This window comes from Artibeus jamaicensis, unplaced genomic scaffold (assembly GCF_021234435.1).
Source record: "Artibeus jamaicensis isolate MK-2021 breed Jamaican fruit bat unplaced genomic scaffold, CSHL_Jam_final contig_388, whole genome shotgun sequence".
In the NCBI taxonomy this organism is placed as follows: Eukaryota; Metazoa; Chordata; class Mammalia; order Chiroptera; family Phyllostomidae; genus Artibeus; species Artibeus jamaicensis.
The window spans coordinates 8,879,694-8,905,287 of record NW_026521813.1 but is presented as its reverse complement, the minus strand read 5'-3'; the positions used below and the strand labels follow the sequence as shown (position 1 = coordinate 8,905,287).

The window sequence follows — 25,594 nt, the reverse complement described above, 5'->3', positions numbered from 1 at the left end:
CGTTAGTGATCAAGTCTCTGAACCTCAGGGGTTGACCAATGAGAGAGTCGCGGGAAGCACACAAGACTGACGGACAAAAAGAGCTTTTACCTTACTTAAGAAGCTGAAACCCATAAGTGCATTGACACAGTGTGATCACAGGTCGCACAGAGGTAGACCGATGTAAAAAGACAGGGCAGAAACGTTAAAAGTAAAAAAAGAAAAAAATCCTATTGCTACATTCACATTGTGTCTGCAACAGGAAGAGAGGAGAGTGCAGGGGCTGAAGGCCTGGGTGTCTGCACATCACTCACCTGAGCGGGGCCCCCGGCCCACTCACCACTAGCTATGTGACTGGACAAATTAGTCACCACTTCGCCAAGCTGACAGGGAAAAGAATGCCTACCTTATGAGACCACAGTAAGAATTAAACGCAGTAAACCTATATTGCCTATAAAATAGAAACTGCTCAGTGAGTAGTCATTATTATTTCTTTTAATTATATAAACATGTAGCCTTGGTAGCTTTTTCCATAATTAGAATATTAAACAAATAATTACTTTGTTGTCCAAGAATGCATTGGCAATCTATCCAACACGCAAAGACACTTCCCAAAACTAACCACATGAGAGCAATTCTAAACAAACAAAAACATTTAAATATCTGAATCTTAATCTAAGTTTTGTCTCTTTAAAAAACACACACACACAATGACATTTCGGATGGATGAGAAAATATCCTGAAGATGCTCAAGATTAATTCTTACCATGTTTAGCAGTTATCAAGAACGAAAAATATTTTAAAAGGGCAATGTAAACTTCATCTTTTCATTGTTTATGCTGCTGCAGTTGTCCCCGCTTTTTGTTCCCTTTGCCCACCCTCACAAGCCCCACCCCCGCCCCTGGAAGCCAATCCCCATGTCACTGTCCGTGTCCATGTGTCGTTCACAAGGTTCTTTGGTTAATCCCTTCACCATCTTTCTTCCATTCTGCAGCCCCCTCCATTTTTACTTATTGCAAATAGAAAGTGGACATGAAAAACTAAAATAAAACACTGCAGAATTCCTTTTCTTAAAAATAAACCTGACATTTCAAGAAATCTGATGAGGAGAGGAAAGAGAGATCATCACATCACATAAAATAGGAGCGCTCCCTGGGATGGGGTTCATGGAGCAGAATAAACGGTTGGCTGAGCGCCCGACGGAGCGTCTCTCACAGCAGGGACAGACGGGGGCTGGGCAGGACCCAGAAACCACAGCAACTCTCGGAATAAAGATATGGGATCTGCCTTCTGTCTGTTCTTGGATTTAAAAAGATTAAAAACACTGAAATTGACAATAATGTAAGTATGTTTAAATTTAAAACTATTCCCACAACTTAATTTTATCAATAGAATCATTATTTATACACAAGCCTCCATTTCTGTTGAAAAGAGTGATTCACCCATAATAAAGATTGTGATTTAGATGTTAACTGGTTAACATATTACATAATTGTTTTCTTTGTGAATAGTGTGAGGAGTAGAAGCAGCTGGGAATGAAATGAGAGGTCCACTCTACAGAAAAGCACCTGTTTCCTTCCCTCACCTCCTCTTTCCCAGGAGGCCCGACTCACTTCTAGATCAAGTATTACAAATAGAAGTTTAACATCTCCATTCATTAAGGTAAAAAAACAAACAAATCAAATCTGATCTTTCCCTTTCCCCAATATCATGCTTCTCCCCTTCTTACAAATTAATTTACCTATATTTTAGTTGTAGTCTTTAATAAAATAAAACATGAGCAGGATTTAAAATCTGACCACCACAGATAATTTTCCATCAGAGCTTTTAGCATGTTTATGGGTGCCATCTTTCTTCTTACTTTCCCCTTGTATTTCTGAGATTATTTTATGCATTGATGAATAACACAGAGAAAGAACATGATCATGAGCCAGCCCAGTTCTTATGGGTCTTGCCATGAATGGAAACAAAACACATACCTGATGTAACTGCCGCTACCGCCTTTGCAGGGGTGGTCAAGGCACTTATTAGGTTACATAGTGAGATCCCACTGCTGTTTACCTTCTGAATCTCTGGTGTTTTTAAACTCCACTCTTCTTGCAATTTCTTGAGGTATAAAAACACATTATTTTTCAGTCTTCATATTTTCAGAGTTATACATTACAACCCAATTTCTTAAACATGTTTTAAAACAATAATGGTTGTGGGTCCCGATTCATGGGGGGGTGGATGGAAGAACAAGGTAGCATCCCTATTTGCTCCAACAGCCCAGGTGACCGTTGACACTGTTAGCAGGGAGGAGCGGAGCAGGGTCAGCCTGCATTCTGCTCCCAGCCGCAGTGGAAGCCCCGCTCTGCCTGGCTGCCATGGGTTCTAAACTGTCAACTGTAAGTATGGAGCATTACACCCGGTAACAGGCAGGTTACGAGAAGAACAGTACTGGAAACAATTTAAAAAATGGGAATTCAAAATTCCATTTAAGAGTGTGTTTTAATCATCAAAATTTCAGTGAACTTTGAAAAACACACACCTCCACAAATTTGGAGTATAAAAATTGGTGCAACTGGTCGTAGGTTTTGACGAGTCAGATGACAAAAAGACTTGCACACGTTGTAGTGGAGATTAAATTAACCCCTATCTTCAAATATTGGTTATAGTGTTATGCTCAGGCTACAGTGAAATGCTGAGTTAAAGAGAGATTCTGTTACTTAACATTATGAGACATGGCATAAAAATAGCTGAAACTAAGTAGAGATTTTGTGAAGAAGGGAACTTAGTTACTGTAAGAGTGAACAACTCACTATCTCTTTAAAAAAAGCAAATTAATTCCTCAAAGGATCATATAGCCCCATGCCATGATTTCCAAATACATTAAAAACATACCCTACCTGCACGAAGATCTAACTTATGTGACGCTAAAAACAAGGAAGCCACTATTCATCTGAACCTCTAATTACCAACACAGGCAAATGAGCAATTAGTATTAGACATGACGATGCACCTTAGTTTCTTCCAAAGATTTTCCTAAGTCATCTGCACCAAAAGAAGGCTGCACAATGGGAACTCTTTCTGTGGTTTCTTTTATCCATGACTTTAATGATTCAGCCAGGACTTGGAAAGCATCCATCTGTTCTTGACAAGAAGACACAGCTTCTTTCCTAGATACAGAAATTATTGACGAATTTAAGCCACAGAAAGAAGACACTCCAAAGGACTAATTACTAATAAATAACTTTTCTAAAATCAGATTTAATATTAAGAAAAAATCTTCCCCCACATACACTCTAACCATTTGATACAGGAGGAAAGGTTTATAGGTAGTAAATGAAATCGACTGAGAATTTGTCTAATTCTCAAAGGCAAGGTCTATAGATAAAGTTGGGAGAAGAAATCTGTACCCCATATGTAATGGCACTCCATAATGCTACATAAACCCTATATAAACAGTTTTAACATTATTTAGATTCAATGAGCTTTGATCTGTCCACTTTATTGGCGCTTACTGCTAGCAGGCACAGAACCAGAGGGGAAACGTTTACACAGCACGGACATGAGGAAAACGTTACGCCACCTACTGGTTCTTATACTATACTACAATCACTTTAGTGGATGGATAAAAGCAGGTGCTTTTAAAGCATGGATTTCAGGCGCCAAAAGAGGTGAGACCTTAGTGGCTGAAAAGTTTTAATGGCTGTCTCCCCTATAGATATTGAGGAAGCTCCTAGGTTAACTATGTGGATCTTTCTGTACCTCACACCACGGAGGGGGGCACATGCCTAGCACCAGAACAGCTGTGGAGACAGACTGTGAACGTGGACGACATGTGGGTACCATGTGCACATGTGCAAGCGTGTGGAATACTGGCACATAAAAGCACACTGCGGCTGGACTAATTGCTGATGGCTGCGTGGTTTTAGAATCGAATCCATTTGAGAGAAACAACCTAGAGTTTACCTAAGACAACCAAGACCGTTTCTTCTGTGTAAAATATGGATCAAATATTATATGACAAGATGGGAAATATAGCTCCATGAGAAGTACAGACAGCGCTCAGAAGCTCTAGGGAGAGAATGATGAAGAAATAACAAATAGTTGAAAGAGAAATGACAATTTTCTATTTGGGGAGGGGGGTCTTCTGTATCAATGTTAGCAAAACCAGATGTTCTATGTGTGCTGAACTAACATGAGATCAGAAACACAAAAGTTCCTTCACCAGGCTAAGCCCTGTACAGCTTTGGAGCTCAGCTTAGGTTCGTTCTCTTGTTTCTTATCTTGACTGTTCATAGAGTCATGTCTTATCAACAACTCAAACAAAGTAAATTATTTTACAAAAAAAAAAATCCAGGCTCTGAATTGAACCCAGAAAACAACAAATCATGAGCTATCTTAAGGTTATTTCTGCCATATACTGAGCCTTGCAAATAAAAAGGTGGTATTTGCCAAAGGCTGCAGACACTCCGGTAAGTTTCGGTTATTTTCAGTAATACACTATCACCACCATTTTCCTTACATAATGCTTTCTACTTTTATGTATGATGTCTTGAATTTCCCTACAAATATTTTAACAAAACTACACTTAATTGTAATAGCAAAAAAAAATCAACACAAAAGCACTTATCTAGTAGTCTGTGCTTATTCACAAGTGTTCAAAGTTGTTTCAGGTATCTATGTAAGTATATAAAAATAAATCATTCTAATTAGTATCGCACAGAATAAAATCTAATTTGTTAAGTGGTGCTTACTTTTCCTTGATGGTATCCTCCATTTCTTTGAATTTCTTGGACAAATTATTTGTTTTTTCAAAAACCAGGGCCTTATCACCTGGCAAGCCATGGTTGGATATCTCCTTCAAGAGACTGTGCAAAACTTCCAGATCTTTCTTGCGTTGTAAGAATTCAGAAGTTGATTCCTACAAAGCATTTAGATATCCAATCAATGTAAGATGTTGCTAGAGCTTCAAATGGCATCCCATCAAGAAGTACGAATGTGACCAGAATCTGACATGAACACAATCCTGCCCTATGGTCAGTATTCTAAATATAAATAAACATGCAAGCAGGTTGTTTAGAACACAGTGAAGTTCACTTAATTGAAAATTTCACTTTTTACATCTGTCCCTTTGTGAGTTCTGGCACATGAGAAGCTTACATCATTTAAGAGATGTGAAAAGTGTATGTGCGAGATACGGTGTTCATTTCTAATCAGTGAGCAAAGGCTTCGAGGAGAAGCTGGGCTTTGTGCTTTGTAAAGAAAGAAAGCAGAGCTCTTTACTAATCCATCAGCAAATGAAATGATGATGGCTAATTAGAATTCTGCCAGTAAACAGATGAGCTTGTCTCAACTGTTCATGTACTTGACCAGCCTTGTGAACACTAAGGAAGACACACCTGCATATACTGAGACAACTCAGTAACATCTTTTCCTGGCACATCTGCCTCAGTGAGGGTCTGACTTTTTGTCTCTAAAAACGTTTGAAGCTTTTCTGAGAGGTTCTCAAACAGTTCTACTTTGGTTTTCAGCTCCTCCATTTTCGCAAGTTTCTCTTTCTGTTTATGGCTTGCTTCTGAGAACCGAACAGACAAGTCATTCATTTTGGCTTGCAGTGAGGATGCGGTAGACGGGTCTGTTGTTTCCATAAACTTCTTCACTTTTTCATTCATGGCATTTATACTGCCCTGGCGACTCGCGATGTCCTGTTCCAGCATCTGAAACGAATCAAGTATTGCATGTGTTTTATAAGAATGTTTACAAATAATGTCCCAGAGTTTTAAAAATTACTCTTCCTAACAACATAAGCTTAACAACCTGTGACGAAGGAAGGTTAACGGTTGGGGCTGACTGACAAGTTTGATCTGTCCCTTGAGGAATCCCATCCCAAATCTCTTCTAGGGAGAGCAGGGAACAGCTGGCTGGTTGCCTGAGAGAGGCAGGAGGCGGCCTCTCCTCAGCAACCCGGGGGATCTAGTGGAGCCTGGGGATTATCCACGGTCCTAATTTTTAAAAGGCTAGACAACAACAAGATTGATCTGATTAACCTCCTGTGCAGCTGGCTGTGGCAGTGACAACCACGATGGGACTCGAGGTGTGTGTAAGCCCCTATAATGAATAATATTCATGAAAAAGAACACAGAACTCTTTCTATACTCCCTCACAGAGAACTCATTTTGCACATCCCTTTCTGTGCAAGCATTCCTTTCCACAGATACATTTGGAAAATGTCTGTTCTTCTATATCCTTAAATTTATCTTAAGTTTACTTATCCTTAGAACTATGTAATTGGGTTTATTTTTTAACCTAAAAGTGGCATTCTTTTTTTTTTTTTATATGTGACTTACGATGTTTTTACTGATGACATCCTGGAGAGCAGCAGAGTTTAAGGGCACTTGACCTTGTTCTCTCAGAGAACTTTCCACACCTGCCATCCAGCCGAGCATGTCATCCAGGCCGTCCTGTACACTCAGGGAGCGGGTCAAGGTTATCTGGAGTTTTTCATTGCGTTCATTAACAGACTTGGCCAGATCATCGTATCTCCCAACAATGTCATCTAGTCCAGGAAAATCAGGAGATGTTATCCACAAAGTTACCTTTGCCCTAGTCCTGTTAAAAAATACACTAGGAGGAAATCACATCACAAAATTTCCACACCAAAGCTGGAAGAGAAAAAGATTTAAATGATAAATTCATAATGCATAGTTAGAGCACCACCTAAAATCTTAAGAAAGAAAGAAAAGGTCACACTGGAAAATGAAAAATATTTTTAAAAATACTTCATACATGTATCGTCGGCACTTGCAAAGACAGTTTAGATGCATGAACATTTCAGTTGTCCCAGACAGAGATGAGGGCAGTCCACACAGCAAATCTTTGGAGTAAATGCACATTCCCAGTCAGACATTTCAGATGAGCCACACTTACTAATGACTATATGGAAGGTAAAAAGACACCCTCACACACTGCTGTTCTCAAGGAACAATGTATATCATCATAAAGACTCGCCAAGAATCAACCTTTAGGTGTAAAAATCCTCCCTCCCTTGCACTAGCTCTCTCCCTCTCACACGTATATAAATTAAGCTTCTGTCACCACCTAAGGAGAGTACTCAAGTGCACAGAAATTTGTAAATGCAAATGTACTGAGAAAGCATACAACAATAAAAATCCACTTAAAACAATCCAATTTAAAAATGAACAAAGGACCTGAACAGACACTTCTCCAAAAAGAACACAGAGATGGATGATAGACATGTGAAAAGTTGCTCAAGACCACTAATCATCAGAGAAATGCAAATTAAAACCACAAAGAGATATATCACCTCACACCAGTCAAAATAGTTATCATCAATAAATTAGCAAACAGCAAGTGCTGGTGAGGATGTGGACAAATGGGACTCCATTGGTAGGAATGCAAATCAGTGCAGCCACTCTGGAAAGCAGTATGGAGATACCCCCCAAAAATTAAAAATAGATCTGCCTTTTGACCCAGTGATCCTACTTCTGGGAATATATCAGAAAAACACAAAATACTAATTTTAAAGAACATAAGCACCCCTATGTTCATTGCAGCATTATATACAAACGCCAAGATATGAAGCAGCCCAAGTGTCCATCGATACATGAGTGGATAAAACAACTATGGGACATTTATAGGATGGAATACTACTCGGCTGTAAGAAAGAAGAAAATTTTATCCTTTGTGACAGTATGGATGGACCAGGAGAATATCAAGCTAAGTGAAATAAGCCAGTCAGAGAAAGACATACCTTATTATCTCACTTATATGTGGAATCTAATTACCAAACTGAACTAACCAGCAAAACAGAGACAGACTCAGGGAACAGGATGACAGCTATGGGGGGCAGAGGTTGGGGGTAGAAGGATGGAGCAAAAAGAAAAAAAGGGCTCATGGACACATACAGTAGTGTGGTGATTGCAGGGGGGATAAATGGCAATGAAAAAAACACAATACAATAAAAATAAATAGATAAAGAAGGTTGAGATTAGTCTTCTAAAATATACACAAATAGAATTTATTTAAAAAGTTTAATACCAGACAAAAGGGAAAAATAAACAAGGTTAACAGGTCAACATATCTGAGATGAGATTAACTATACTTTTAATTCTAAAGCTGTGAAATGCTTAAAAAAAACCTTTCTGGTCTAATTTTCACTTGCATGTAAAGCTCTATATTTTAACATTCTACATCAATGCAGGATGTTAATATTTTAACATCCTACATTCTATGCTGCAGAACAATGAAAAGTTCCAAGGACAACGGTTTTTAACATTCTCTCTCTCTGAAACAACCTGCTTTTAATTGTTAATTTATTGGTTATATTCCAAGAATTTGAAAAGTATTTTAATTATCTCTGAATACTTTAGTCTGATGCACTGTAGAATGCTTCAGTAAAAGAAAATTTGGACCTAAAACATCTCTATAAAAATGAACTATCTTGCATGCTTGTGTTTGGCCCAGGGAATGTAATCCATAGAAACAAACAATATTTCTTCTTAATCGTTCTGATATTGTATCATGAGAAAACAGGCAAATTTCCACTGAAGTGAGATATTATATTTCAATGACTCAGACAGACATTTAGGCTCCCATCACTAAAACACAATGAATCCCCTTGGAATGCTGACAGGGGAGGCAGACAGCACTGAATGAGCCTGATACTGGCAGGGGAATAAGCAATGGGTTCAAGTAGAAGTCCTAATTCCAAAGAGCAAATACTCTGAATTGCAGGTGGTCATGGGCAGGTGAGCTGCTTCTCAGATGGGCAACTAACCCTCTGGTCACATCGGCCACCCTTGAACCCTGCTAGTGATTTCCTGAGCAGCCATCTTAATTACATTAACTCAGTTTTGGTGTTACTGGTATTTATGGACCTCTTTGTAAAGAAATACTATCACTGAAGTAAAATCTTGATTTCAGTAAATACAATTATTTTAGGAAAAGGTACAGAACAAAATGTACTAAAATATTATTTTTAAGTGGTTGATTTTTTTAGAAGTTATATAGATCCTAGAGAAACTCCTCTAAATCTTAAATATACTTACACATATTCCTAGAAAATTATGCCTGAGAGAAGTTTTAAAGTCTTAAAATTATATAACATATGGACTGTAAACAAATAAAAGCCAAACTAAGTATGACTAACAATGGGGAAAGTGCCTGTCCAAATAACAGAAACACGTATAACACAGTTGTGCTTCCCCTCCGGTCCCTGCACTCAGCCCCTCACAGTGGCTCGGCCTGCGTGGGGCTTGGGGACAGCGCCCTGGGGTGCTGAAAACAAAGGTCAGAGCGTCCACTGGTATTTCTGCCTTACACTTTGAAACATTATATTTGTGTGTATTACAGTTACAGTACACATAATATAAGACAGTGATATGTGTATGTAGTTTATGGATATGTGTGCATATATGAGGGCACATACTAAAAATTCTTGGATAAGGATGCAAGATCAGAAGAGTTTGGCTGTCTCTGTACAGGTTCCCCCCGTAGAGTGGTTTTGGAAGAGCAAAGCTTATTCTTTGTCTGAAATTTCTATTGCGATTTCGGTTCATGCTCCCTTTGGGGGGAAGGACATGTCTGATCATCTGCTCATCTCTCGACCCCTTAAACCCGTGCTCCTGCTCCAGAGAGAAAGATCCCACTGAAAGTCTGTTTTGGAAAGCCCCGCTTTCTGTAGTGACGATTAGATAAAGACTTTCTGTTACATTGTCTGAATATAAAATTGAAATTTATTTATATCTCTAAATAGACTCTTTTCAATGTACACAGCCCCCATTTCCAGATGCTAACGTTCCTGCCAAAGGAAGCATGCCTTCTCCCAGAACGAGAAGCACCATTCCACGGGGAAAGGCTGTGAATGCAGCATGTGCTGGTGACCCTTTTTCCCATATCCATTAGAATCCCTTCATTTAAAACAAGGAAATGAACACTCACCCAGTGTTTTCTGGATCTCATTCTTGGCTGGAAGCAAAGATCCCCTGGCATCTAAAAGCACTTCGGCTGTTTTTTTCAGTTTCTCTACAGCAACCTGTTGACTTGATATCTGTCCTTGTAGAGCCTAGAGGACCGAATGCTTCAATTACACTTGGTAGGACTAAGTAACAGATTTCCAACAGGAGAAAAATGACTCACAGAAAAAAGGTAGAGTTAAGGTGGACAGAGGAAACCCTTCATCATCATAAACTCACTCCAGAATTCTTAGACTACAGCCAGTTATAGAGTAGCATTAGCAGAAGCATCAGCCAGTCAGCATAATACAAACTCAGCCTTGAAATTAATCTTGAGCATATGTTCATGATAACTGGCCTTATTTCTGACCTTGTGACCTCCCCCCACCGTTGACCCAAGTTGCCCCTTAACCCCCATTTTTAGGCTTTGTACAATACTCCCACTACTACTACGAAACAAAAACAAACGAAAAACAAGTATCTCCACTTAAAAATACAATTAAGGACCTCTATTTCAGCGGCTCCTGAGTCACATTTCTTTCTGTTATTTCAATAAGAGTCACGTAATATCTGTCATATTAAAAAAGATCTTGCTACATTTTGTGAGAAATACAGAAATCAAACACACATGGAGCTTACTCACAGGGATCCCCTAGCCTAAGACAGGAAGTGATTAAATGCCAAAAATGAGTTTAAAAAAGTATCACCAGAAGTTGAGAGAAGGAATAACGGGAGAGGAAAATGGTGTCACCTCTGGGACAGAGGCGTTGAGATGGGTCCTGAGAAAGCATGGATTTGGGCAAAGGGAAGGGGAGGTGGAGAACAAAGAGAAGGAGCAAAGATGGGAACAGAAACATCTGGGGAAAACCAGAGTCCCGCCCGGTGTGAGAATGTATACAGTCGAATAAATACTAATAGGACTGAAAAGGCCTCAAATGTCAGGCTGGGGAGTTTACACTTTATCTTGCAGCAATAGGGAGACACTCAGAGCTCTGGAGTGAGGGGGTGTCATGCTCTGAGCTGTCTCACGGAAGGCCAAGTCGGTAACACTGTGTGGGATCCACGCAAGGGGACAAAAGGAGGCATGAATACCACCAGTTAGGGCAGCTTCGCAGTAATAAAGCCGAGAGGGCATGTCTGAGCTGAGAAAGCAGAGTTGGTTAGAGTTGGGAAGAGTCCATGGGACTCGATGATTGATCATCTACAGCTGTGCTGTCCAATACGGAAGCAACTTACTGCATGTGGTTTTTAAACTTAAATTCATTGAAATCAAACGGAATTCAAAATTCACTCTCAGTTGCACTAGCCACACTGCGAGTGCTAAGTAACCAGGTGTGACTGGGGGCTACCGCATTGGGCTGAGCAGATTAAAGAACATTTGCGCCATCACAGAATGTTCGGTAGACATCTCTGCTTGCAAGGGCAGGTACAAAGGACACAGGTGAGACTTGAGAAGTACCCAAAGTTTTTGAGCCCAGGGAATGAATGGAATTCATAAGCCAAAGTGGGAGCAAGTTAAGGAGCAAACAAGAGTTTGTTTGGGAATTCATGACTTCAAAGTGATTTGGGGGACACTCGCACAGGCACAGCAGAGCCACCGTAAAGGAGACTCTGAACACAGGCTACAACTATACACAAAGCCCTGGGAGTCAAGCCCCGTGATGAGACTGAAGGGAGAAAGCACAGAAATACCAGAGAAGGAGGCCCTAAAGAATCATGGAGAGTACTTACGTATGGAAGTGATAAGGAGTGGAAAAAGGATAGACCAGAAGTGATCGGGGAGGTGGAAATGAGCCCAGAACAATTCTGTCCCCAAAGTTTGAGGGAAGAGAGAAAGTGGAAACGGTTAACTGTCAGCTGCTTCAAAAGGATAATGTAACCTTTAGTTTGCTGCAGAGAGGTCCCTGGAGTGCTTGGAGTGAGCAGATGCACGTGAACAGCAAGAGTGAGGAGAAAGGAGGTAGAGACGGGAACCATAAAGTCCTGCAGAAGTTTGGCCCTGCCTTCCCAACACCTCCGTCCAAATGGGCTGCCTGGCCACCCGGGCCCCAGGCTTGGCTTTACTTTCACTTGAGGTACTCAAGCTCCTCTTCTCGTCTCACATTTGGATTTCAAATCCAAATTCCCATATGTCTGACTGTCGATGAACTCATCCCTGGCCATGGGCCCAGGTTTCCAACAGCCTCTTGAATGTTTCCATCTGGGTGTAAACAGTCACCTCAAATTCAGAAAGCTAAATCTGAACCCATCCCCTCACTCCCTCCACCTGCACTTCCTCCTGGGGTTGCACCTCATTACCCAGGTAATAAACCTAAGGCTCCTCCTGAACTCCCTCCTTTCCACCTGCAAATCCACCATTGAGACCTCACAATTTTACCTGCTAATTTTTTTAAACATCAGACTTCTGCTTCATATATCTGGATCACTGTAGGATAATCTCTCACTTAATTGGAAACAGCATTCTAACTGTGCTTCCTGCTCCAACATCTTCCCTAAAATGCGTTTTGTGGAAAACACAGCTCTCTGTGTTTTCACTCCTCTCTCCAAACTCTTTCAGAAGCTTCCTATTTCCTTCCTAATAAATGCAGAACTTGAGCATGCTATAAAAAGTCCAGTGAAATCCATTCCTTAATTCTATCTTTAATCTCATCTTTCTCTACTTTCTGTCCCCGAAATGTCCAACACACAGCTATTTCTTAGCTATTTGCTCAAACTAGACCCAATGCTTTAGCATCTCTACACACCAATCTTCCCACATGCAACCTACCCCCGGCCATCACCCTGAGCTTAGCTCTTATTCCCTCTTTAAAATTCAGCTGGGAAGCCTTCCCTGGCTCTCTCCTGAACCCTACTTAAGTACTCCCCCTCCAGGAGCTCCTGTGAATATCACTGGGTTGATTGTCTCTTCTATCAAACTATCTTCTTCAAGAATTAGGAATTTATCCTGTTCAGGTTTCTATTATTACTGCCTAGCCCAGTGTTTGCAATAGAGTAGGCCTTGACTAAAGTTCCTAGAGTAAGAAGAAACCCAAAGCACTAATTCAAAAACATACAAGCACCCCTATGTTCATGGCAGCATTATGTACAACAGCCAAGATATGGAAGTAACCTACGGGTTCATCAGTAGATGAGTGGGAAAAGATGTGGGACATATATACAATGGAATATGACTTGGTGATAAGAATAAAATCTTGCCATTTGAGACAACGTGGATGGACCTAGAGGGCATTATGCTAAGTGAACTATTTTGGAGAAAAGATAAATACCATATGATTTCACTTATATGTGAAATATAAAAGACAAAATAAACAGAACGAACACACTCATAGGTACAGAGAACAAACTGACAGTTGCCAGAGGAGAAGGGGGTTGGGAGGACGGGTGCAAAGGGGCAAGGGGTTGAGAAGTACAAATTGGCATTTACACAGTCGTCCCGGGGACGTAAAGTACGGCATAGGGAATCTAGTCAATAATATTGTAACAACTATGTATGGTGTCAGGGGGGTACTAGATTTATCAGGGTGACCACTTCATAAGGTATATAAATGTCTAATCACTATGTTGTACACCTGAAGCTAATATAATATTGTGTGTCCACTGTAACTGAAAAATAAAAAAAAATATTTTAAGGAAAAAACAAAGGGGCATTTAGAAAAAAGTTTCTGGAATAAATGAGTGAATGAATGAGTAAATTGATGAAGATATCAGGTGGAAGACTTTAAAAGATCCTTCTCTATTTCAGCACTTGATGACAAACACAGGAAGAAAAATAAACGAGACATGAATGCCTTAAGCAACAGCAACAATTTCCTCAACTTATTTTTATAGCCAAGAAACGGTGGCAATGTCCAGGCAATGGCACAATGTCAGCAAGCCCACCGAACCGCGACCGGCATGCAGTCTCTGGTTTGACTACAGATGTTGCAGCTGCTCCAAGTGGCCAGAGGGTCTGTGTCAGAGGGAATCTGCTGGGGAAGGTCTCCCAGAAGTCTAGTTACAGAGAAGTATTATATGAGAAACCCCTCAAGGAACTTGACCTGTGACCAGCCTGAAACCTAAGCCGCAGGGACAGCTCATTTGTACTGTGTGGTTATTCAGGATATAAAAAAAGGTTAAGGATTCCTCCAAAACACAGCGGTTTTAGAATGTGAGTTCCCCAATGGCAGAGGTAGCGTTTTAACATCTTTGGGTCTTCACAAAACCCAACAGTGGGCCTGGCACGTCAGGGTCTACCCAATACACACACACACAGCGCGAGTGCCGCTGTGGTTCTAGAAAGTCATCCAGTATCAAAGCAGCACCCCCATCACTGTGGAACTTAGAAATGGATTACAAAAGAAGCATTCTTTCTTCATCTGTCTCTTCAAAACATCCCATGCTTTCTCTGTCCATAATTATGCTTGAGAGAGTCAAGAGTTTTTATTCCTAATATGGTATCGGGTTATAATTTAGCCAAAATGGTGGTTTATAGTACTAATTTGGGGGGAAAACTACAAATTAAGGTATTCAAATGAGTACCATATATTGTTTTTAGTGGACTTCAGTGAAATTAAAACATGAGAGAAGCATCAGTGACAGGGAATACTGAAAGATTATGACCTTGATCTCTAGCCTGGACCAGAAAGGGATGAACTTGGGCACTTGTCCAGCTCATAAAAGTTTCCTGACTTATAGCCACCTCAGAGACCACTGAGAGGTTGGACAGTAGACTCGTCAGTCGACATGACCTAGCCCCATGGCTGGTCCCGAGCCCAGTCCAAGAAAGAAAGGGGTCACCGTTCCCCTTTCCTCCCGACATGTCTCCTCCCTCCTCCCACCCCCTGCTTCCAGCCCCCTTCTCTCTGCCTTGGTCTTCAACGGCCACACTGCGCCCCAGGGTATGACTTAGCTTTCTTCCAGCCTCAAGGCACCAGTCTCAGGCAATTCCTAATGTGAAGCTCACTCAGGACCTGTTCTCCTTGTTAACAGCACGGTAATGATTTTTGATTCTGTAACTAACAGATGTAACTAAATTCTGAAAGGCAGTTGTTTAACTGGCAATACAGTGTTACTTTCTAGCTATGGCGGTGCTAACACTACAGGAAGGAAAGAATTGAAGAGTGTATTTATGAAATTAAACTTTCAAACTCAAAAGTATTGGTCATATGGATTAAGAATAAGATCTTTCAAAAATTATCTCCCCTTACATTAGGATGCTAAAATATGCTTTCAATTTAAGAAACAGAGACTCTCCCGGCTACTGTGGGTATGTATAGTTGAGGCCTCCACAGTTATGCTGTTCCCATATCAAGCCTGCAGTTTTGAAGAAGCAGGTAGACTTTCTGAGAACTGAGCTGGGTAACAAAAGTTTGTATCCCTATGAATCACAGGAATCTCAATAGGAATACTGATCCTGGTCCTCAGAGCCCACACGTGACAGTGAGACCCCTTCTCCCCTGCTAGCTGTCCCTTCTTCAACAAATATTTACTGAACACCCACAACAGGTCAGGTCCTGTTGTAGCTGCTGGGGATATGGCAATGAACAAAATAAACAAAAACATTTGCCCTCATGGAGTTTAGCTCTAATGTTAGAGAAAAACAATAAATGAAATAAATATGTATAGAGATAAACAAGTGGCCCAGACAGTCTGGGTTTTTGTTTGTGGAGGTGGGACCAATGGCATGCAGGGAAGAAGCCATAACAGCAATGTCAACCCAGCTCAACAACAGGAGAAAAAACAAGGTCATTGGAAAGAGAGATAAAGATGGTTGAGAACTGAAGTTATAACTCCCTCTAGAGGGAGAAATACACTTTTCCATCCTTTGTTCTCCTTCCTTAGGTGAAACTACCACAAGACTGGGAAAGTGAAAGCTTTTCAGTATGACTATTGAAGGGTTGGGTCCTCCCCTGTCTCTGTGTGTGTGTGTGTGTCTCTCTCCTCTTTACCTTGGTCTCTTCTAATTGCCTTTGCAGATTTTTAGGGTCCACCGCAATGGGTTCAGATAAGTGTTTGCTCGCTGTGACCTGGCAGGCCTGGAGCTCAGAAAGAAGTCCACATGAAGCATCTTCGTAGTGTTGGTATTTATCCACCAGATCTTTAAGATTATTCCCAAGGACACTGCACTAAAAAAAATCAAGAGTAAAAGGGTGGAGAATTAAAATCTATTATTGTTATTTGTGATAAATAACCTTAGAACCTGAGTTCTGTAACTTAAAAAACACCAGACTTTGACCAATGTGAGTTGAAGCTATAGGGCTAAGATTTTTGCCTTTAAACGAAGAAACATGCTCTGACCAAGTCCAGCTGAGGATCTGGACATCAGTCATCAGAGGAGGCTGATCTACCAGGCCCGTTTCCATTAGGTTTTATACACCACGCGTCTAGATATGTATTTGATGGAAAGGTTTTCAAGGTGCTTAATGAATCACTTCTATATGTTACAAAATGAAGCAAAGACCAAGAGCCAGCAATGTTCTTCATATCAATTGTGCAGCTTTGGTCAGGCTGTTCAACATACAATCAGGGGAATGTTTTCTTACTTTTGTTTGAAGAAAAAAGCAACTCTTTTACTTGCCCAAGGGAATATGCAGCTGAAACAGTCTGTGACTCATTAAGTATTAAAATAATACACTGATCAAATATGTCTGTAAAACAAACACTGGCAGCATCTGTGAAGGGAAGCGTCTGAGACAAAACTAGTTCTCAAACTTGAGAAGCCGCAAAAAATTAGCAAGCCATTCTGTTTGCTTGGAGACAAAACATAAACACCACCTGGTGGTCAAATTGGGTATTACTGAGTTTTAGAAATCACTCAAAACTGAAAAAAAATAACTTTAGGCTCCTAATCTTTAAAAACTTTTTTTTTAAGTAAAAAAAAAACAAATATAACTGAGGTAAACAAGATAAAATGTAAAATTATCTTATTTTCTCTGCTTTAGTTTTTAGGTTTCTCACTTCTAATCCAAAACCAAAAGTTAAGAGGATAGAATAAAAACTATAATCACAGACTGATCTTCCCCTTAGAAAACAAAAACAAGCCCTGGCTGGTGTAGCTCAGTGGACTGAGTGCGGACCTGCGAACCACATGATCGAGGTTCGATTCCCAGTCAGGGCACATGCCTGCAGGCCAGTTCCCAGCAGGGGGCTCACAAGAGGCAACCATACACTGATATTTCTCTCCTCTCCTTCCCTTCCCCTCTAAATATAAATAAATAAAATCTAAAAAAAAATTACCTTAGAGTAGAGAGACCTGAACCGATCGGTGGCCTGGTCCAGTTTGCCCTGGACTTCTCTGTGAGTGGCCGAAGTGTCGATGTTACTCTGCTGGTCAGCCTTGCCAGCTCCGTCTCCTCGGCTGCAAGATTTGGCTGCTTCTAACACCCTGTTTCCAGAAATTGTGATGTACCTCAAGTCCCCTTTGTGAGAAATGACATCTTCTGAGAAACTCTTCTGCCTCTTCAGTTTGGTCATTAAACCAGCGAAGTCATCTGCATCTGCCCCCAGGTTTTCGAGTTCTTGCTCCGACTGCTGCAGCCAGTGCTCAAACTCGCTGTAGTCGGCATCAAACTTCTCCAGTTCTTCCTGCAGAGAATGCGTTAACTTCATTTGCTTTTCCGACTCAGCCAGTGCAGTTTCGTAATGCGCTTTCAGGTCCTTCATGTTCTTTTGCAGTTTCTCTTTCTCCTCGGGAGAGAGATAGTGACCCTGTTTCTCAAGCAAGGCTTGTGCGGACTGAGTGGCCACGAGGACAGCTTGGTGCTGAGAGACGATCTTCTCATGCTGGGCCTGCGTGAAAGGAATCAAACGCGCCGTGACTTCAGGGCAGTGTGGGGTGGCACGGAGGCTGGGGGGGCTCTCTGTGGCCTCAGAGCCTACAGACTTAAATGATCTACGGACAGACAACTTGCTTCTTGTTAACCTTTCCAAAATGCACAGTATTTTGCCTTTTACTGGTGAATTTCAGAATAGCAAAAGGTACGTTTTGAACATTCTAATCTCATTTTTTAGCAAATTTCCAATCTTCTAATTTATGTTATATAAATATGAAAGTACTTATATAATCACATAGGGTAAGTACTGTTTTTGAGAAGTTTGGGAGGGAAATGTAACAGATTTCTCTTCCAATTCTAAAACAAGCATCTACAATCAGATCTCATTTTACTCACTGCCTCCTCACAATCACCTTAAAAGAAACTGCTAAGGTCTTCACCTAATCACTGAGCAAATGGGTATAACATTATTTATTATGAAATGATCCTGAAAGAACACCTAAATAGAAAAAATTTTTTTCAGTTTTAAAGATATAAAAACACTATGGCAATAATTAATCAAGAACAATACACATTCACAGAAGCCCAATGAAGTTAGAGAAACACATGATAAAAGAGAATACTGCAGCTAACTAGCTTCCCTGGGCCTCAGTGGCCTGTATGTGGAAAATGGAGAAAATGGAGCTACATGGCACGGGTCTGCTGAAAGGAGCTTCCAGTGTCACACAGGGAGAACACTGCCCCAAGAGCCTGGTGCTTGCCAGGGATCAAAATGCACCTGCAAACAGGTCCCAGTTGTGCAGAGCTGGCGATCAGCTCAGCCTTCAGGGAAGCTGGGGGCCTCGAAGAGGCTGAGAGACCCTTTCTCTCCAGCCAGAAGTAGCTTCTTTTATTCACCCCCATATGCCATGCAAATATGACCAAAAGGATAACAAACCTTACGGGCAACTTCCCACATTTCCCATGCTGGCTTTCATGCAGCCGAACGACTAGATGCCAGAGCTCTTGTTGCACGCCTGCCCTCTCCCAGCCGGTGCCGAACACTCCAGGCTCTCCCACCCCTACCTTCACCCCACCTTGTTAGGTGCTTCCTGAGCGTTTTCCCCAGTTGCTCTCCTGCCTAAAAACAGCTCTGCCCATAGACATCTGCTTGGCAACCCCCACCTACTTGAAGTTTTTGCACAAATCTCACCATCTCACTGTGGTCTACTCCGATGATCCTTTTTAGCTCTGAAAATTGCTCCCGACCCTACACTTAACCACCATACCCAACTCAACATTCCTCTTAGCAGAAAGTTACCTTCTAACATCCCATAGAATTTGGTTATTTATTGCCTGCCCCATCCGCCTGTCTCCTTAGTGTGTAAGCACCAGGACAGGGAATTTATTTTGCTCCCTGGGGGGCCCCAAGGACCTGGAACAGTGCTGGCACATGGTGGATAAATATATGCTACGAACTAAAAGGCTGAGAAGCATTACTGCAGGGTGATTATTCTCTTATAGGTCTGATCCCAGGCAGTCAGCTGAGAACAGACTCATTAGTATCTGTATCTGCACTGTCTACAACAATGCCTGCCACTGTGGCAACAGATAAATATTTCTGTCTTAATAACTTTCCCCCTCAGGCTATGTCTTTGATATTTGAATTAACTTCTTATACTATCCTCCAGTAGGTCCCCTGCACACAGTAGGCTGGAAGGACACAAGGAATACCTTACAAATGATCTGATCCATCGCCTTTCTCGTACAGATGAGAAAACTCAGGGTCAGGAGAACAGCTTGGCCCGGACATGTGCCACAAACACAGAACGAGACACAGAGCCCCGGCCCGGCCCTCGGGCCAGTTCTCCACTCTACCAGGAGATGCGGAATTTCTAAAGCACTTTCAGAGTCTCATATTCTTAGAAGTTAAAAGATCAGAAGACAAACATCATGTTGTGGCTAAAAACACAGGCTTTCCTATTTGGCCTCTATATGTTTGAGTCAACCCACTGGTGTTTTTCACTACTTGGGTCAAGTTACCAACCTTTCCTGACTTGTTTGTAACTGACTCACAATCCTTTCAAAATACATCCAATTTTTCATTATAAGAGGCAATTACAATATGGCCTGTAATTGCCCCCTGACGGTGTGATGCAGTAAATACTTCTGCACTTCCTCTGGTTTAACTTATATTTCCTGTAACATTAAAAACCTACCTCACAGAGAAAATTCTATTCCCAAAACTCCAAGTTGGAGGAAAACACAAAGAACTGCAAAAGTTCCTCAAGTCTGGTCTTACTACCAAAGGCCAAACCCTGAAATAAAACGATCAATTACGTGACACTTTAAAATGATTTTCCAAAACTTCTTTTGCTCCTGTGGAGGTGCTTCTGTTAGCTTTGATTCAGATGTGCAGTGAGTTTTTAGAAGGGCTGTTGCTCCCCTTCCCAACAACAGCATTCCCTGCCCAGAGGGGCTGAGGTACAGAGAAGGCACAGCCAGCCGGTCTCCAAACACCAATTAGAAGTTAGCAGAGTGGCTGAGCTCATGGCCTGGTTTTAAGTCCAAACTCCATCCCTTACTAAATGTGCCATTTTGGGCATGTTACTTTTCCTCCCTAAGCTATAGTTTCCCCATCCGTAAAATCAGAATAAAAACCTCAAAAGAGTAGCTGTGAGAAGTAAATGAGTTAAACTGGGAAGAGCTAAGAAGAGTGCCTGGTCCACGTAACTGCTCTATGAATCTTAGCTTTGGTATTATTGTTTCTCTTAATTCCTTCTAACCCTGCTTTACTTATAAGAATGCCACATCTAATGACTTATTCCTCATTGTTTTTGACTTGCTTAGAATTCTCACAATTTACCTTGGACATAATAATGAACCTAGGAAAAAGAGACCTGATACTCAATAGTCATTAAGGTTTGAAAAGGTAACTCATGTGCTAAGCTGTCTCTATCTTTATAAACCCAAAAAAAGAATTTTACAATGTCATTAAGATGACAAACCTTAACTTTCTGGTACTGCTGGTTCAGATTCTCCCCTGTGGAATTCTTCTCTCTAACCAGCCCATCCACATCTGTTTCCAACAGGTTGCCATTAACTTCATCCTCTTCTCCGATCGCCGACTTGCCGTCACCTTCTTGAAAATGAGTCCCATTCTGTTCCACGACCTGTTTCTGTGTTAGCCCTGCCCTTTCCGAGTCTTGGTCCACATTTGACAGCCAGTCCAAAAGGTTTTCTATTTTGGTTTTGCTCTCTTCCAGCTGTTTCACAGCTGCAACCTGGGTGGGGGGGGGGAGGGACAATGGGTATTCTGAATATGGCAAAGATATTATTAGCTTTAAGACATCCCCAATGTACATATTTATATCATTTAAAACTAGAGTGGGGATACTAAAAACTGACATACACTGAAAACAACACAGTAAAATTAAACCTTTAAGAAAGAGGAAGTTACTCTGAAGTTTCCACTGCTCTTAAAAATACATTCCAAAATTTTAACTGTAGTCATGACTGAATCCCCACACATTTCCCAAGTCTCAAAATCACACTTAAACTTTTTAAAAAAGTTAAGCAAAATGAAGAACAAAACAGAAACAGAGGCATGGAAACAGGCATAGAGAACTAACGGGGGAGGGGGGACCGGAGGACAGGCAGGTGAAGGGACTAGCCAGAGAGCATCTGTGTGAGACAGACAGCGAGATGATGGCCCAAGGGAAGGGGGGAGCAGGTGGAGGGGGGGGAAACTGGGACATCTGCAACGGTGTCAACAATAAAAATAAAGAAAAAAATTAAGCAGGGCCAACTCTTCAAACTTTGTGTGGTATTTGGTTCATTATAAACCTGGAAACCCAGAATCCTGGTTCCTGGTGCTGGTTGTTGCTTACCACTACCTGATGGCACTTAATGAATCCAGAGGCTGCTATACTAATTATTTCCAACAAAGCAACAGTGTACCACATAATCGAATAAGGACCTTTTCAGTTTCCTCCTTGATTGCTGTCTTCACAACTTTATCCAGTTCCTTTCTCGACTGTTCTGCCTTTAAATTAAGTTGTTCACACTTTGTCTTAGCTTCACTGAGCTTCTGTTCAATCAAAGCCTTGTCTTCTCGTGACAGCTTCTCGCCATTCTCTTTTAAGAAGTTCTCTGTGTTTTTCACTATTTCTGCCAATGCCTGTGCACTTCCTTGCATATCTTTCTGTAATTCCTTATAATAGAAAAAATAAGTCTTATGAAATTACTATTTAATTTTTCCAAAGTTGTAATTCTAAAAAAAGAGGTGAGCAAAAGAAGGATAATCCAGCACACACAGGCTGAAAAAGAACACTGATTATGTTCATTACAGTTGGTTTATTTAAATTACAATATTTAATATAATTAGAAATCTCAAACAGCATTAAAGAAAGGTATGAGATTTTCATCTTTGACAAAGAGACACGGTTTGCGAGACATTGAAAACAATGAAGTATTCAGTACATGATCTATATAAACTCACACATACCAGTTTTACACTAGGGGAGTGCATTTATAAAAGCTTTTAAATACATGACCATATTGTTTATTGTTTCTAAACATTCATTTTTAATATGTGCTCAGGATAAAAACAGGTAGTTCTGTAAGTTATAAGCTAAATTGTCCCTTAAAACAATGTCTCTACTAAAATAATCTCTTCCAAACACTGGAGCTCCGTGACATGTAGTGCCTGCCCCTGGTTTCAGGTGTCAGGAAGCTTAGCATTAAGAATTCTCCTCAGCAGGGACAGCTTCCTTCTGTCCAGATTTCTCTATGTATTTGTTCTTCTGTTCCTCTTTTACTTGGCATTTTAATTCCCTATATCGTACTTGGTTTAAGCTTTCAGATTATTTTCCCATGCTTTCCACGGGAAAGACTCCTCAAAGTTTTCTAAGTATTTGAACTGAAAGAGATACTTACTGAACCACACAACACTGTGACATTAACTGTACCCATCACTGAACACCAATATTGACCTAACTTTTATAATGACATGGTAATGGGTTTGTGGCCAATGAAGAAACTGAGGCTTAAAAAGATTCAATTACAAAGCTAACACGTGTCATGTCTGGGATTTGGATTTGGAGCCAGCTAATTACAATGAGAACATTCTTTTTTGTGACACCAAAATAAAGATACCTTTACCTGTCATTACTGTGTGTTCCCTCCATGGAAAGAGATGAACTGCAGGGACAGATGAAAGGAATAGGAAAGAGCTAAGAAAGAGAGAGAACCTCAGTTGATGGGCATTTCACCTGATTTGAAAGTGAGTGGACTGGCCTTAAATGTATCCAAGTCTGAATTCATCACATAAAGTATTTCCACTACCAAACCTTTGTATTTTGTCCACTCAATATCTCACCAAAAACCAGTCAAGAAAATTATCTGACTTGCTTGAAGTGGGAAAGGTAACTCTTGGTATAAAGTGCACACAGCTCAGGAGTCCTGAAGTATGCCCTGTCTTAGAAAAGCTAAAATGGCAGCTATCTGTCAATAATCCTAACCACTTTCCAAACAATAGTAATCAAACTTATCAACCCAGAACTAATCACGCAAAACTAAATTCTACCTCTTGCTTGGACTGGTACTTCTTTAGCTCAACAGTGCCGTCTCCAATCACAAAGGCTTCCTGGTGCCCAATCAGGCGGTTTTCAGTCTGGGTCAGGAGATCACAGATGCCCTGGAGTTTCTCTTTGTACTCCTGCTGACGCTCTGCCACGTTCTGGAGGGGAACAGAACCAAAGCATTTGTAATGGTGGTCATGCAGCCACGACTCTGATAGCGCCTTATTAGAATACATTTTTTGCAAGTTTCCTCTACAAAAGCTTTCTGAGTATGCTGTAAACATGATAGCAGTGGGGTACAAATGGAGCAAGGTGACACAGAAAGGAAGAGGCTGTCCCACAGACAAGGAAAAGTGATCGTGTTTGGGAGAAACTGCTCAACAGAATACTGGCCATGCACATGTGTCAGAGATGGAACTTCTGACCGACAGGAAGAAACATTCCATTTTCTTAAGCTCTTGAGACCTGCGACACACACAATTAATTCTGTAAAAGGATATCAAAACAGAAGTTAGTCATGGTTTGTCTGTTAATATATTTGATATGTGCATATAGGTTATCATGCTAGAGACAATGCCTGGATGCTTCAAGAAATAATAAAAAGACTGTTGCATGCACTATTTTTACTTAATCACTCCGTCTAATTCCATTCCCACCTTTTCATTACTCATTGCTATTGGATGCGGCACTCTAATATAATTCATTAAATCTTTCTAAGAGATTTATTTCCTAAGTCAATTGCTTGCATCTTTCATTTTCCTATTACACACACTCACACTAGTTACTCATCTTACAGCCACAGACTGTGTTTACCAGGACCCTAACATATGCTGGGCAAGGTGCTGAATGTTTTATATTCATTATTTTATCAGTGCTCACAACACTACCAGGTAAGCACTGTTACTATTTCCAACTGGTCGGTGATATAACTGTGGTCATGTGACTTGCTCTGGGTCCCACAATGAGTGTGTGGTGCCACTGCGGTGTGGAAGGAGGTGGTCTGGCTCCAGAGCCCTGCTGTCTCATGCCGCCCTCCAGGGGGGGACACCCTTAACCTTCTTTACATGTATGCTCAGCAACCTCCCCCCTGAAATTTCTGAGTGTATCTACATACTCTACTCCTAGAAAAAAAGGGAAGACTATCACCTGAAAACAGTAGTTTCAAGGGAATCATAAAAATTAAAATCAATGAATTATAGCCATTATCACAAGAAGTTATAGTGCTGTATATTGTAGAATCTGTGCATTATACCCTATTAATTGCCTATCCAGAAAAATCTCTCCCATCATGGCATAATCCTCGGGTATCTGTATTACAGATTTCACAGTGAAGAACTACAAAACGAAGAATCCACAAAGAAGGGCAAACCTTCTGATCATCCAGGTCTTGTTCTAGCTGTAACTGAGTTTCTAAATGTTCCACCTGGGCAGTTACTGATTCCTGCACATCAAGAAAGCACTTCTGAGTTTTATTTAAGAGCAGCAGCAGTTGTTTGCTCTGGCTGGGAGACAGGTCTTGCGCGTGCTCAGAAATGAAGAACTGCACATCGAAGGCGGTCGTCTCCAGCTGCGTTTTAGTGTGGCCAAGGTCTTTCAGCACACCCTGCGGACAAAGCAGTACCAGTTACTGACAGGGAGTGAAGCCGTAACAGACAGTCTATATCAACAATAACATTTATTTTAAAAATATGCTTCTTGTATCAAACTCAAGGTTTTATTGATATTTTTATTTAGTCAAAAACCATCTAGTAAAAATGGTAATGATGAAATCACTTAAATGCTGTGGTAATTAGTACTATATATAAAAAGATAAACCCTCTGAGAATATTTTAACCTTGCCCACCACATCATACTTCAAATGAAACTCTCACAAAAGGATTCAACTTATGTAAATTTAGCACACTAAAGGGTAACATTAAAATATTGCTTGCCAATATTTATAGTACCCATGCTATTGTGGTGGAACATAAATGAGACTATGGGGAATTTGAAACATAAATTACGTGGGCCAGAATTTCAGTTTTCTGGCTTCCAAGTCAAGAGCCTAACCATCATTCATGGGGCATGCTGTTCAGATTAAGAACTAACTTGTGGGATGGGGGAAGGCATGACAAAAAAGACTAATACCAACACAAAAATACTCCTTACACTGTGATGTATTCAAGTGATTAATACATATATATTATATAAATCAATACATAAATACAAATCTCAGCATGTCAGTGGCCGTAAGAGTCACAGGAGGCCACTGGGACAGCAACAGAATGATCACCAGTTGAGACTGTTTCATACTTGTGTCAACCGTAAACAAGTACTTTGGAGAGACAAAGAGAGGAGACAG

General features: G+C 40.8%; 1 protein-coding gene across 20 annotated transcripts in view; it reads right to left on the bottom strand.

Annotated features, from left to right (window-relative positions):
* Nucleotides 1-25,594, bottom strand: part of DST (dystonin) — a 453,023-nt gene that overhangs the window by 106,349 nt on the left and 321,080 nt on the right. For 13 of the 20 annotated variants that reach the window (XM_053664966.1, XM_053664967.1, XM_053664968.1 and 10 more), the window contains 12 exons: nucleotides 24,623-24,856; nucleotides 23,259-23,411; nucleotides 21,651-21,884; nucleotides 20,680-20,955; nucleotides 17,157-17,708; nucleotides 15,869-16,045; nucleotides 9,928-10,051; nucleotides 6,315-6,523; nucleotides 5,367-5,684; nucleotides 4,722-4,888; nucleotides 2,981-3,137; nucleotides 1,959-2,085 (listed from right to left, as the gene is read on the bottom strand). In XM_053664966.1, coding sequence (XP_053520941.1) covers nucleotides 1,959-2,085; nucleotides 2,981-3,137; nucleotides 4,722-4,888; nucleotides 5,367-5,684; nucleotides 6,315-6,523; nucleotides 9,928-10,051; nucleotides 15,869-16,045; nucleotides 17,157-17,708; nucleotides 20,680-20,955; nucleotides 21,651-21,884; nucleotides 23,259-23,411; nucleotides 24,623-24,856 — 2,728 coding nt within the window. The remainder of the gene's footprint in view (nucleotides 1-1,958; nucleotides 2,086-2,980; nucleotides 3,138-4,721; nucleotides 4,889-5,366; nucleotides 5,685-6,314; nucleotides 6,524-9,927; nucleotides 10,052-15,868; nucleotides 16,046-17,156; nucleotides 17,709-20,679; nucleotides 20,956-21,650; nucleotides 21,885-23,258; nucleotides 23,412-24,622; nucleotides 24,857-25,594) is intronic. The other 7 variants (XM_053664979.1, XM_053664980.1, XM_037136423.2 and 4 more) reach the window with 2 other exon arrangements.